Here is a 14,084-nt window from a genome sequence, read left to right on the forward strand (position 1 = left end):
CCTGGAGGAGTGAGGACAGGGCCATCTCCTCCTCCAGGCAGCCTTCCTGAGCAGCCTTGGATCTCCCGCAACCCCCAGGCGTCTCCAGGGCATGCCGTCAGTCTCTCCCCAAGGCCTCCCCCGCTGCAGGGGGCACACAGGACCTTGGCTGCCTTGGCCACCACACAACGTCCACCGGGACATAAGGGCGTTCAGAAGCATTTTCCAACCAAATGCTAATATTCAGCCCAGGCTTCCCTGTCCCAATTCCAGCACAGTGCCGGGCACAGGACACCCCTAGGAACTCATGGGGTGGGGGTATCAGTTTCCTGACTTGCTGGTTAACAGAGGGAAGAGGTGTGTCCTCTCTGGCCATGTGGCAGCCGTGAGCACAGCAGCCAGCCAGGGGCTCACCTTGGCGATCTGGTCAAACTTGCCGAAGAGCTCGTTGAGCATCACCACCAGCTCCTTAGGGGAGCAGTCGCTGGCCAGCCGCGTGAAGCCCACGATGTCTGCGTAGAGGATGCTGGGGCGGGGGGGAGGGATAGTCAGAGCCAGGAGGACGGGGTAGTGGGGACGTGGGGGGCCTTGTGCAGCCCCTGAGCCCCTGCCTACCCCAAGTCCAGGGCCCCCACCCACCTGGGCCCCAGGCTTGTCCCTCGTCAGCCTCCAAAGGGAAGAGATAGAAGCTTCTGGCCACACAGATGAACTAAAGCGCCAGGATTAAGATTAAAGTAAACAGGAGCCAACCCCAGAGAAGGCGGGGTCCTTTCAAACCCCCGCCAGGCCCCAGTTGCTCCGAGGGCTGCCGGCACTCTCACAGGGAGTGGGCTGGCCACATAGAAATTCTGCTTTCCTACACCTGGATTTCCACCTTAAGCCCAGACTTCAGAATGACCCTCTGCCCCTGCCCAGTTAAGAGGCGAAGCCAAGCCCCTCACCCAACACGATGCCATCTAGTCCTCACCCACCACTCATGGACTGTCGTTCTACAGATGAGCCACCCGAGACCAGCGAGGGGGAGGCTGGCCGGGAGCCTGAGCTGTCGCTTCCACCAGCTCTCCCAGCTCTCCCAGTCCAAAGCGTGTGAGCACCTGCACGGTGCAGGGCTGGGAGGCAGGCGCGCGAGCCCAGGCGCAACGCCCCCCTTTGGGCAGAGCACTGGGTGGGAGCTTGCAGGACCTACCTCTAGATGCACAGTAAGAGCCTGCAGCCCTCTCCGATCAGCCCCACACAGGTGAGGGGTGCAGAGACTCTAGGCTGTCACTAGCTTGGGGGAGCTCCACTTTCTTCTTTGGGGGGGGATGGTATGCCCCTTTAAGAATCATCTTGAAAGCTAGAACCCCTTTTCTTCCCAACAGCTGTGTTTGTTCATGCAGTCTGGCAACTTGGGAGGCTCCTAGGTCACCCCAAACACCAACCTTAGGACCCAGATCTAAGAACCCTGATCAGCTCCTACCCGCTCAGGACACAAATGGGAGACTGAGGCCCAGGGAGGGGCCGGGGAAGGCTGTAGTGAGCGGAATCTCTGCTCCCCTTCCAGTCCCTGTGTGGGCAGGGGTCAGAGCCTTCCAGAGGAGGGCAGGGAGGCCACCTGCCCCGGGGCTAGGGGTCGTGGGCCCAGTCCAGAGGGACACGACCTGCACATGCACTGCCCCGGTACTCACCTGACGTTCTGGTGCCGCTTGACATAGAGACTGTGGAAGTTGTTGTCCGGCATGTAGCGGTGGTCCCCCCGCTCCTTGAGCCGCTCGATGATGGCCAGCTTCATGCCCATGGAGATGTGGGCCGGCAGCACCGACAGGAGCAGGTTCTCCTGGGAGCAAGTGGGCAGCACAGCAGGGGGACCGGTGGGGGATGGGCAGGTGGCTGCAGGCCTCAGGCCTGGCCTCCCTGGCCTCTATCCTCCCTGCCCACACTGCCCTCCACCTTTGCTGGCCTATGTCCTGCCACCAACCCAAGACTCCCGACAACCGGCCAGGCCCAGGCCCTCCCAGTGTCCCAGCAGCCCCTCGGAGGGACCCGCCTGGGTGTCTGCTTACACCCCACACCCATGGGGCTCTGTGAGGCCCGACAGTCCAACAGGGGAGGAGGATGGTGTGGGGGCGTGGAGAGTGCGGGGGAGGTGGGAGAAAATAGGGGACTGGAGGCTGTGTGGGGCCTGGAGGCCGTTAGGGACATGGGGTGCCTGGGGGCTGTGGGGTCCAAGGGGCCATGGTGGGCCTGGGGGCCGGGGGTGACATGCGTCCTGAGGGTTGTAGGGGGTGGGGGTCTGTTTGGGTCCAGGGGGGCTGTGGGGGACATTTGTCCTGAGGGTTGTAGGGAGTGGGGGGCTGTGGAGAGTAGAGGGTATGGATCCCGGAGATAGGCTGGGGAGGACTGGGCAAGGGCCAGGCTGTGGCTCCAGGAGAGACCGGGTGCCCACCTGCTGGCGCTTCTCGATGCGCAGCTTGCGCCGGATCTGGATGCACTTCACAGTGTAGGTGAAGAGGTCGCGGGAGGCGTCCTGCATCTGGTGCTTGTGGAAGGCGCCCGTGAGGTTCCCGCACAGGAGGACGGCGGCATAGGCCAGCAGCTGGGGACAGGACGGGACTCGGCACCCGGCCTGGCCCAGGCCCGGGGGCACCAGCCCTCACAGTGGGCCTCCTGGCCTGGTAGCTCCTTCCCTGCCCTGATCCTCACCCTCTCAGGTATACATCCCTTCCCAGGGCAGGAGGGGAAACTGAGGCCCAGCCAGGGAGCAGGTCTCAGGCCCTGTCCCCACACCGCCTTGTCGGACACTCGGGGCACTAGAGACCAGGGAAGCCGGCCTGCCAGGGGCGGCAGCAGTGGCACCACCTCACAGAGCCCAGAGCCCAGGGCAGCGCCGAGGGCGCACGCAGAGGTCACCCAGGCGGGTCACGGAAAAGCTCATCTCTTTTTCCTGACAACCACTAATTTTTGGTAAAAGTTTCGCCTCAAGGCACAACACACACGAGATGCTCTGCCCAGGGATGCACGCCCAGTCCTGTCGGGACGGGGTCAGGGGAGACCGCGGGAACCTCGCCCCACACCCAGGCCTGGACCGCAGACGGGGCCGAGCCTCAAGGGCCAGCGAGGCACAGGCGGGCAGGGAGGACCCCGCTGGGGGCTGGCCGAGGGTCCCGGGCCAACCGTCTCCACACGCTGGCCCAAGGTGCCCCCTGGAGCCAGGGCTGCCCTGTGCGCCCCCTCCCCTTACCTGCAGCGCCATCTGGACGCTAGGTGTCCTGGAAGCCATCAGAACGCCGAGCACCAGGAGGTGGGAGGCGGTGGAGATGACGCCCACGGCCACCGCCCCGCGCATGCTGAAGGGCAGCAGCGTGTACACCACGAAGACCACGTACAGGAAGAAGGGCACCTGGGGGCGGGGCCTCATCAGGGGCGGGGCCTCTCGAGGTGGGGCCTCATCAGGGGTGGGGCCTCATCAGGGGCGGGGCCTCATCAGGGGCGGGGCCTCTTGGGGTGGGGCCTCCTCAGGGGCGGGCCAGACGAGCCCCCAGGAGGGCCCGGCGAGGATGCAGGGCCAGAAACAGGCGCAGGGCCAAAAACAGGCACGTCCTGAGCCCGCCAGACAGCCTACCTGCTCCAGCCAGCGCCCCCCACCCTCAGGTCAGCGCCTGCCCTCCCATGCGTGGTGTGGCCTGCGGCAGAGACGGATGCGGTGATAGCCAGCACGCGGGGTGGTCTATTCCGTTTCCCGCGTGCTGATTTGGTGTCCGCGGCGTGGGCTGGGCCTGCCCGGGAGCCCCCACCTGGTGCCCACCACAGCGCAGCTCTCTCTGGCAGGACAGGGAGTTACAGGGCCACAGCGGGCAGCCGCTCGCCAGCCACTTCCACCTGCCCTCCAGTAGCTACCCACCTACCCTGCCTCGGTCCCTTCTAAGAACACGGCGGGTGGTCCCTCTCTCCCCAGGAACTTTCAGCCTGTGTGGTTTAAAATGAGCGCGACCCCACCCCAGCAGAAGAGCAGTGACATTGCCAGGCCTGACCATCAGAGGATGCTGTCCTTTGGCAAGGGGGACTGGGCCAGGCCAAGTCCATGGACTCAAGCCAGGGGCTGGCACTGGCTGACAGCGGGCTCCTGCTTTCAGGGGCAGGGGGTGGTCAAGGTGGCATGGGGGCAGCTTGGAGCTGCTGGTGCCCATCTCTGCCCCCACCCAGGGCCGGCCGGCCTGGAACAAAGCAACCCCAAGGAGGGCAGAGCTGGGAGATGGGAGAGGAAGCCGGTTCTGAACCTGCTGCTGGAGCCCCAGCGTTCAGCCTCAGCCCTTCCTGGCACCTGAGCCAATTCGGGCCTCTTTGCCTCTGAGTTGGGGTTCTGTCTCTTCCATTCCGAACGCCACAGCCAGACGTCCATGTGGACGTGTTTCCACCTTGCCCCCACTGGGGCAGGTCACAGAGGACGCAGTCACCCCAGGCCCGCCAGCAGAACTGTGGCATGGGGTGCAGAAAGGCCCCACGCCAAAGGGGAGCGGATCCCCAGAGAGGGCAGGGGCTGCCCCAGAGCACCGGCGGAGGGACAGGGCCACCAGGGCCCCCACCCGTTACCTGCTCCCACGCACAGGCCTTCTTCCAGGAGTCAAACACCAGCACGTAGCCCAGCGCCATGAGGCAGGCCCAGGTGAGCAGCGCCCAGGCCCGCAGCCAGCGCCGGGTGAGGCACTCGGCGTACACCAGCACGTACAGGGCGACAAACACGGCAAGAGTCAGGAAGGCCGTCACCAGCACAGCCCGGCGTCCGGAGGGGTCCTGAGGGGGAGGCGGACATGGCGATGCCAAGCTCTCCCCAGCAGGGCGCCCCCTCCTCCAGGGAGCCTGCCCAGGTTAGCCCTGACCCCCATCCCATCTGGACCCACGGGGCGACATCTAGGCCCCCCCCCCACAAAACTTCCTTCTCTCCTCCAGGCATTTGCTTGTGCTGCTGTCTCTTCTGGGGCAGCCTTGCTTGGTTGCCGTAGGAACCCAAAGCACCCTTTGCTGCCTAGCCCCCCCTCTCCCACGCTCAGGCAAAGGCAGACACCCCCCACCATGCCGGTTCCAAGGTGCTCTGTGCACACCTACGGGTGACAGGTATGACCAGGCTACGCGAGCACAGGCTTACCCAGGGGCAGAGAAGCCTTGGAAAGCTTCCTGGAGGAGACACTGACTCTTAGAGAATGAACAGAGGCTTACGAGGGAGGGATGAGAAAAGGCGTCCCAGCTGGGGAGGTGCCTGAGCAAAAGCGCATGAACACCGAAACTGGGGGAAGGAAAGAAGATTGCGCCACAGGGACAGCAGCCAGTAGGTCCCGCTTGCTGACAGGTCTGCCTCTCCTAGTAGATCCAAAGCTCCATGAGGGCAGAGCCTGACCTGGGGCCTGGCACACAGTGGGAGCTCAATAACTGCTGAATGACAAAACAAAGGCCCTGGGGGGTCCCCCACAGACGCAAGCAGCCCAGATAGAGCACCCACGGGGTACTGGATACTTTACACACAGGTTACACCCTGTAGCTTCTGGGGTTTTTTCTAGAACTCTGCTGTACAATACAGTTGGCACTGGCCAGAACTGGCTATTTAAAATAAAGTTCACATGAATTAAAAGTAAAATAAGGGAAACGGACTTTGGCCCAGTGGTTAGGGCGTCCGTCTACCATATGGGAGGTCCGCGGTTCAAACCCCGGGCCTCCTTGACCCGTGTGGAGCTGACCATGTGCAGCGCTGATGCGCGCAAGGAGTGCCGTGCCACGCAAGGGTGTCCCCCGCGTGCGGGAGCCCCACGCGCAAGGAGTGCGCCCGTGAGGAGAGCCACCCAGCGTGAAAAGAAAGAGCAGCCTGCCCAGGAATGGCGCCGCCCACACTTCCCGTGCCGCTGACGACAACAGAAGCGGACAAAGAAACAAGACGCAGCAAACAGACACCAAGAACAGACAACCAGGGGAGGGGGGGAAATTAAAATAAATGAATAAATCTTTAAAAAAAAAAAAAAAAGTAAAATAAATCCATTTCCCAGTCACGCTAGCCACATTTCAAGGGCTCGCGCGTCGCTCGGAGTGAGTGGCTGTAGCCGTGGCGGTCCGGGTGGCTGTGTCGAGAATTCCAAGGCCCAGGCCAGGCTCCGTGAGGAGTGCTGGGACGGCCGAACGCAGTCTTGCCATCTGCCGTGATGCTGGAAGGGGACAGCCACACGCTGCCCTCCCCAACCCGGGCCTCCCACGCAGTCGGATTTCACAGTGCAGAAAACCGAGGGTATCTCTCTTTGGCCAAATCGATGCAAAATCTAAGCCACCCCAGGCTGCACAATTGACATGAACCCCTGCGACTCTCGGCAGCCTAGCTAGGTCCCTGGCATTGGACGGAGGAGGACACAGGCTCGGCCAGGGTGTCCCAGGCACCCGGCGTCCAGCCCCGGCCCCACTCACCCAGTAGGCAAAGGCGATGCCGATGAGGGCCACGCAGGCGGCGACGGCCACCGAGAGGAGCGCAAGCAGCAGCGGCCCGTGCTGGCTGGTGAGGCGGTACTTCTCGTACAGCGCGTCCTGGTCGGGGCCGCCCTCGCCCTCGTTGAGGAAGTAGCGCCCTTTGGTCGGCATCCTCCGCGGGTGGCCCGCGCGTCGGCCCGTCCGCTCAGGGGCGCCCCCGGCCCCGGGCGCATCTGTCCGCAGACTCCGTCTCCTGCAGGCCTCCGAGGCCGACGGCAGGGCCGAGGCAGGGCCCGCTCATCACGGCGCCGCCGGCAGCTTGCTCCGCATCCCAGCCGGACCGGTCAGACAGGCGGGGTCCTCAGCTCTGCAGAGACACAAGGCAGACCCAGGCTCTGAGCTCACAGGCCAAGCCGGAGAAGGGCTGGCCCCAGGCGAGAGCAGAGCCCCGGCCTCGGGCCGCAGGGTCCAGTTGATCAAGCTGAACCTGAACCTACCTTTCGTGTCCTGCTCTAAAGAAACCCTGCCCACCCCAGCGGCATGGAGCCGGCCACCGGTGTTTACTTCTAGAATTGCACTGTCCAACACGGGAGCCACAAGTGACATGTGGCTATCTTAAACTGGATTTAAATCAGTTAAAAATTCAAAATTCAAAACCACAGTAAGATACCAACTTCACTTCCAGCAGAATTACTATTATTTAAAAAGAAAAAAGATGAAGTGATGAAGTGCTGGTGAGGATGCAAGGAAATAGGAACACTTATCCATTACTGGTGACACGAGAATGGTGCAGCCACTGTGGAAATCAGTTTGGCGGTGCCCCAGAAAATAAAAAAACGAAATTACCATATGAACTGGCAACTTCACTTTTTGGTATATTCACAAAGGAATCAAAAGCAGAGACTCAGTCCGATATTTGTACACTGATGTTCGCAGTGGCATTATTCACAGTAGCCAAAGATAGCAGCAACCCACTTGGTTTATGATAAACAAAATGTGGTCTAGATATACAGTGGAATATTATTCAGCCATAAAAAGGAATGAAGTTCTGATGCAGACCACAACATAAATGAACCCTGAGGGCATCGTGGTGAGAAAAAGGAAGCCAGACACAAAAAGACAAATATGGTACATTCTTGCTTACGTGAAATACCTAGAAGCAGCAAACTAGAGAGAGACAGATGGTGGTTTACAGGTTACCAGGGCCGCAGGGGGCAGGGCAGTGGGTGGAGTGGGAAGAGGGAATTAGAGCTTAATGGGCGAGTAGTTTCTGTTTCAGCTGATGAAAAAGTAGGCATAATAGATGTTGGTGATGGTAGCACAATATTGAGAATATAATTAATACTGCTGAATTTGTACACCTGAGTGTGGTTAAAAATGGAAATTTTGTATTGTGTATCTGTTACCACAATAAAAAAAGTTAAAAATAAAATTCAGTTCCTTAGTTGCACTAGTCACGTTTCAAGTGCTCACTAGCCCCACATGGCGAGTAGCTGCTGTACGGGATGGCACAGACACGGAGCATGTCTACCCAGCAGAAAGTCCTGCTGGACAGTGCTGCTCTACATTCAGGCCTCAGAGCCGCCTCGACTCCGGTTTGTGTATGGGCTGGGGTAGGGATCCAGGCTTTATTTTTCCAGTGTGGTTATCTAGTGAGCCCTGCTTTCCTCACTGACCCTGTCACAAGTCAGGTCACACGCAGATGGGTCTGTTTCTAGACTTTTTTTCTATTGGCCCCTGGACAAATGCCATACACACTCGATCCCTGTAGCTTGTTGTTGGGTCTCAGGTCTCCAGGTTCAGAGGGTCCAAACTGCGACCCTAGAAGCCCTGGGATCGGGGAAGATGTCTCGGCCCAGATGGGCTGGGGGGGGCAGCGACAGGCACAGGTGGGCTGGGGGGGGCAGCGACAGGCACAGGCCCCCTCCTCCACTCAAGCCGGAACACCCGCTTGCATCTATCTTGCTGAGCCTGGACACAAGACTACATTTTTTAAAAAGGGGCCCTGACAAGAATTTAAGAAGAATGATGCCCCACTGAAGCGCCACTTCACAGAAAAGGGAGCTGTGCCGGGACCCCGAGTGACTAGGCTGAGAGAAGACCCCAGGCTGGCGATGGCCCCTCTTCCCCAGCACCATTCACTGATTTGCTCATTCATTTAATCCAGAAAAGCTTGTTGATGACGCCCGCCGTGCGTCAGGCCCACTGCACGTCCCGCAGGCTGGCTCTCTCCCGAAGTTTCTCAGTCCCCAAAACCAGAAAGTTCCACCAAAAAATATGCACTCCCTTAAATGTGGCAATCAGGGCTTGGGGCAGCTGCCGTGTTCCCAGGAGTTGCCTCATGTTCAGGAAGTAGCCCTGGGCAGGGGCCAGGCCCACAGCGTCTTCCAGAGCTGCCTGGAGGACCAGAATTAAAACAGATACGGGAATGGAGGGGCAGGGGCAGAGGGGAGGCAAGCTTAGGGCATCCAAGAAGCAGCTGCTGGCAGAAGCTGAAAAAGAAAAGCAATTCAAAGAGGGAAGGTGGCCAGACGAGGCTGAAGCCCCCAAAGGTAGAAGAGGAGGGGACCCTGAGTCCCTGAGTCCGAGTGAGCCCCCACTGAACACCCACTGCTCTGAGCTCCCTGGCCTGGGAGCTCCCCACTCCCTTACCACCAGCCCCAGGGAAACAGAAACGCCACGTATTTAGGGGTGGAGGGGGTGCTTGCCAGGGTCCCTCTGCTCCTTCTACTCCCTGGGGCCCCTAGTTTAAGCCTACAGGGGTTGGGACCAGGACTGGCGGAGTTCAAAGTGCTTAGACAAGCTACAAGTGATTTCTACATGAAATACCCTGATTTTAAAGTGTTGGCAGCTCATTTTAAAAAGGTGAGTGGTGCAGCCCTCCGGCTTGCTCCCTCTAAATCTAGACGAACCAGGCTTTATTCCCCCGTTACTTGCACTAACCCTGTGCCATGGGGTTTGCAAAATGAGATGCGGTGCCTGTCCTAAGCGGCCCCTGCTCCCAGCACCTCTGAAGCAGCTCTTCGCAGCAATAACAGCAGCAGCTCCTGCGCGGCCCTCCCCAGGCACCCACGCACGCGTCCGCGTTCACCTGCACAGCGCTGCCAGGCCACAGTGTGAAGGCCCCGTTACAGATGCAGAGCTGAGGCCCAGAGAGGCGGCGTGGCTGCCCACGGTCACCCAGCTGGAGCTGGTAGGTGGAAAGGCTGGGATTCAAAGCCAGGCCCGCCTGCCTCCCAAAGCAGCGCCTGCCGGCCCGACCTCACTGTCGAGCCAAAGGACAGAGGCCGGTCCCCTGAGTTCCTTCCAGCGGCAGTTCCTGGAGAACCGGACCAGATGCCACGAGCACACAGTCGACAGCACTGCCTGCCCCTCCGGCCTGGTATGCAGTGCTAGAACACCGGGACGGCCAGGCCGAGGGACCCCAAACACCCAGGGGCCCGGGCAGCTCCCCGCAGCGCTCCACCGTCCAGGCCCGAGCTGCAGGCAGCCAGGGCCACGCGCCGGCGGCTCAGGAGAGGCATGCTCACACACGCACAGGCACACACACACACAGGCACGCACGGCGCACATGCCGCCTTTCACCCCGGCACCCGACCTGCCCTCACCCAGAGCCCGGCCAAGCCCGTCAGGGAGAAGGGGACTGCGGGAGGCTCCCACGGGCCCGTGGAACCCAGGCCCGGCCAACGCTCCTCTCGCGGAGCGAATCAGGCCGCTCCTGGGCAGCAGCGGGCGGGAATGGAGGTGGACAACGGCCCACCCGGGGACCTGGTGACTGGGCTCATCTGAGCTCACCGGATGAAGGAAGCTGTGGGGCCTGTGGAAGATGACAGAAGGATGGACGATTCCGTGAGCAAAAGCTACTGAGCACTGACTGGGTGCCTGGCCCTGTGATCCTTAAATCGACATACCACCCTGTAGATGGGTATGACCGGTGCTCCCATTTTATGCACGTGGGAACTGAGGCACAGAGAGGTTCGGTCACTTACCCAAGGTCACACAGCTAGTAAAAGAGAGAGCTGGCGTTTGAACACAGACCATGCGGATCCACCCCTCATCCTGCCCGACATCCTCACGGCACTGATATCCACAGAGCCCGAACATCTCAAAAGGACACCCTCTGCCTGCCCTTCGCCCCCACAAGGCCCAGGACAGAGCGACAGTCAAGAGGGTGAGGGGCAAAGGGGACCCTGGGAGGCAAGGTCAGGGGGTCACCGCAAGGAGCCTTCTCTCAGCCTGGTAGATCTAGGAGGGCCATCTCTTCCAGGAAGCCCTCAGAGCTCCACACCTGCCACATCCTCCGCAGTCCTGCGGTCTCCTTGCCAATTCCAAGCTGGCGGGGCCCAGGTTGACCAGCCGGAAGTCACTGGGCTTAGGAGCCTGGCACCCCGTATTACGACCACAGGGCTGGCCCCTCAGGGGTCCTCAGGAAGCCCCTCCCCAGTGGTACAGTGGATCTGACAGCACCCTCAGCCCTGCCACACCCCCTGGGGGGAGCACGTGCTAGACCACCCTGGCTCTCCCAGGGAAAAAGACAGATGGGGACCCACTTCCTTACACCAACGGGGCTGGCAGGAACCCAGTCTGGCTTTGCTTCCTCCGGTCCAGCCCAGCAGGCCCCAGAGCTGAGCAAGCCTGGGGCCCCGGCAGCCTCCGAAAGGGGAAGTGGGGGCCTCGGGGTAAGAGAGAGGGCAGGCAGGCCCGAGGAGAGGCCCTCAGGCCACGTGCGCAACGAGACTGCTGCAGCCGGAAACCCGCAAGCACCCTCGCCTCCCACAAGCACGGCCTGGCCTCCCGGCCACCGTGCTCGGCTGCTCAGGCTGGGTCACGGGCAGTGCTGCCGTTTGCCAGGGGAGTCTCCGCTGATGCCCTCCCCCTCAGGAGGCACTGCGCTCTGTGAAGACCACGCCGGCGGCTGCTCTGCCGGCACAGGCCTGACCTGGGGGCACCCAGAGCAGCTGCTGGGACAAGGGGACTCCGGTGTCGGCTTCCAGCCCTGCTCAGGCTGGACCAGACCCCCCTTTCGCACCTTCTCTCCCAGCAAAGTCGCATTCGCCCTTCAAGGCCCTCAAGTGGCACCTGCTGGGGAGACTTCCAAACTCTGGCTCAGCACTCCCATTTGTCAACCGCCCCAAACCACGACAGTAGGATCTGCGTGTCCGTGTCCCGCGGCTGGGACCGGGCAAAGGCTTGTTGAATGAATGAGCAAATGAATGAGCCAACCAGCTGGAAACTTGAAGCAGGCAGAAAGGAGGGGGACACGAGCAAGGTAGCTTTGGGGGGGACCGAGAGGGAGGCCATTAGCCGAAGATGGAAATGGATGACTGATGAATGCACAACTCTGTAATTAACAAATACCACTGACTGCACACTGATGGACTGTAGGCTCTACGAATATGTATCAATACAATTGATTTTTTTTTAAAATAGATGAAGACAGGGTCTTCCTCAGAACAAGAAATATCTGCCAGCCTCTGACCCTCTCCCCAGAATCCCCAGTTCAGACCCAGGTACACCCAGCCTAGGAGTAAAGAGGCCTGGGTTCAAATCCTGGCTCTCCCACCCACTGGCCACACACTCTGGGCCTCAGTGTCCTCATCGGTAACCTGGGGTGCCGACGCCCAAACTGTCTGCACAGGTCGGGAGCCCAGAAAGAAGGAACGGTCCCCAGAGCTGCCCCACAGGCACACAGCCCAAGGGTAGGGTCTAAGTGGAGCAGGCAGGCCGCCACTGGCACCGTTCACGCCAGCTCCCCCGTCCTGGTGACAGCCACGGAGCCTCCCCTAGCAGGGGCACAAGCCAGAGCTCCCCACTGGTGGAGCCCCCAGCCAGCCCCTCTCTCCTGCCAGGCTGCTCCACCCAGAGCCACAGGCTACTGACTGGTCTTGGGGTCCAGAGACCTGCACTCCAGGCCCGGCTCTGCCCCCAACCAGCTCTGAGGCCCTGGCAAGTCCCTTGACCAATCTGCCTTCGGTTTCCCCTCTTGGAAAAGAACAGTTGGGTCAGATCTGTGAGGCCCAGTTCTGGGCTGGGCTAGTGACTGAATGATAAAATGAAAAGGATACAGGATTGAAGAAAACCCTGGAAGGGGACAGCCAGGGTGTTGCCACCTGGCCCCTAAGGGTGGGGTAGGGAGTTGTTCCTTGGAGGCTGACATTCTCCCTTCCACTTCATTCTTTGGGTTAAGCATGACCCTGCTCACTCTCCTTTAAAATGCAAACACTTTATTTACCCCCTAGACTCCAGCAGCCCAGGAGGATAAACAGGTCTGCCATCTCTTGTGCCAGCTCAAACGATGGTGCATGACTGCCTGGGAAGAGTTCATCCATTCATTCACTCATCTTGAGAAGGATTCATGCACTCATTCCTTCAACAGATGTGCACCGAGTGCCTTCCGTGTGCCACACAGCAGGCCACAAACTTCGGGAAGAAAGAAACTTTTGCTTATGTCCTTGGCATCTCTCGGGGGAGGGGTTCTGCCAGGGCTCTGCACGCAGTGGGTGTTCCTGTAACGATCCTTATAAATTGACTAACCAATCAACTAGGCTCCCGGTTGGAAGGAATGTTAGTACCTTTCCCCTACTCTTGTCTGAAATTCCACCATTAGTGATTCATTCCTTTAATCACTCCCCTCATTCAGCTCCCCCTTCAGAATGGAAATGATTTTACGTCCACATTGCAAACACTGCTGATCCCTTTGCCCTGATAAGGAGGAACAGAAAGGGGAAGTCTAGTCCTGCCCAGAATAGCAGGGCTGTGGGGTGCCCACTGACATCTTGCTTTGCCCAGGGCAGCGCCTACCCCTTAACCTCAGCCTCTCCATCCAGGCAGTGGGTTCAACGGTGACGGCAAAGCATGAATGAGGTGGGAAGTGGGAGAAGGGACCCGTTTCACAGACCTGCTGATGGATATGAACAGAAATAACCGCTGTCCTGGAGCAGGGCCGAAGGAGGTGCGTTTGAGTTGTAACTCCTGTACTGCTGGTGCCTACTTACAGAGGCCACAGAGCCCACTGGAGACAGGGCAAGCTGGACTCGTAATTTATACTAGGATGCTTCCCCAAGACAGCAAGGAGTCAGGAGAGACTTCTCATATCATGTTGTAGTGAATAAGGTCTTACACAAACTCCAAAAGCCATAAAGAAAAGACTGATAAATTCAATTTTTTTTTAGGTACTGGAGCCAGGAATTGAGCCCAGGACCTCATATGTGGGAAGCCGGTGCTCAACCACTGAGCCACATTGGCTCCCCCGAGTCGGTTTTTTCATTTGTTTGCTTGTTGTTTGTTCTTTGTTTTGTTTTCAGGAGTCATCAGGGATCGAACCCAGGACCTCCCACGTGGGAAGCAGGCACTCAACCACTTGAGCCACCTCTGCTCCCTCCATTACGTTTTTTTTAAATTACAACATGGTAAAAACCATCCCAAACAAAATCAAAAGTAACAAATTAGTGAAACATTTACAAGTCATACCACAAGAAGCTAATCTCTCTCATATGTAAAGAGTTTCTACAAATCAAAAAGAAAAATAGCAGTAACACAATAGAAAAATGGGAGAAGGATATGAACAGAGAGTTCACAGTAAACAATACAAAGGGCAATTAAACATTTTGGACAGAGACTGACCTCACCTATAATAAGAGAAATGCACATTAAACTACCATGAAAAACCATTATTACCAATCAAA

The 14,084-nt window shown here is 59.2% G+C and overlaps 1 protein-coding gene across 9 annotated transcripts in view; it reads right to left on the reverse strand.

Annotated features, from left to right (window-relative positions):
* ADCY7 (adenylate cyclase 7) overlaps nucleotides 1-14,084 on the reverse strand; it is a 59,265-nt gene that overhangs the window by 21,975 nt on the left and 23,206 nt on the right. For 6 of the 9 annotated variants that reach the window (XR_011646309.1, XM_058280039.1, XM_058280040.2 and 3 more), the window contains 6 exons: nucleotides 6,400-6,766; nucleotides 4,549-4,749; nucleotides 3,200-3,358; nucleotides 2,405-2,554; nucleotides 1,647-1,795; nucleotides 394-505 (listed from right to left, as the gene is read on the reverse strand). Coding sequence is in view for 8 of the 9 variants with exons in the window: in XM_058280039.1 (XP_058136022.1) it covers nucleotides 394-505; nucleotides 1,647-1,795; nucleotides 2,405-2,554; nucleotides 3,200-3,358; nucleotides 4,549-4,749; nucleotides 6,400-6,570 (942 nt within the window). In the remaining variant the exon portion in view is untranslated. The remainder of the gene's footprint in view (nucleotides 1-393; nucleotides 506-1,646; nucleotides 1,796-2,404; nucleotides 2,555-3,199; nucleotides 3,359-4,548; nucleotides 4,750-6,399; nucleotides 6,767-14,084) is intronic. The other 3 variants (XM_071209173.1, XM_071209174.1, XM_071209172.1) reach the window with 1 other exon arrangement.

This window comes from Dasypus novemcinctus, chromosome 18, assembly GCF_030445035.2.
Source record: "Dasypus novemcinctus isolate mDasNov1 chromosome 18, mDasNov1.1.hap2, whole genome shotgun sequence".
Lineage (NCBI taxonomy): Eukaryota > Metazoa > Chordata > Mammalia > Cingulata > Dasypodidae > Dasypus > Dasypus novemcinctus.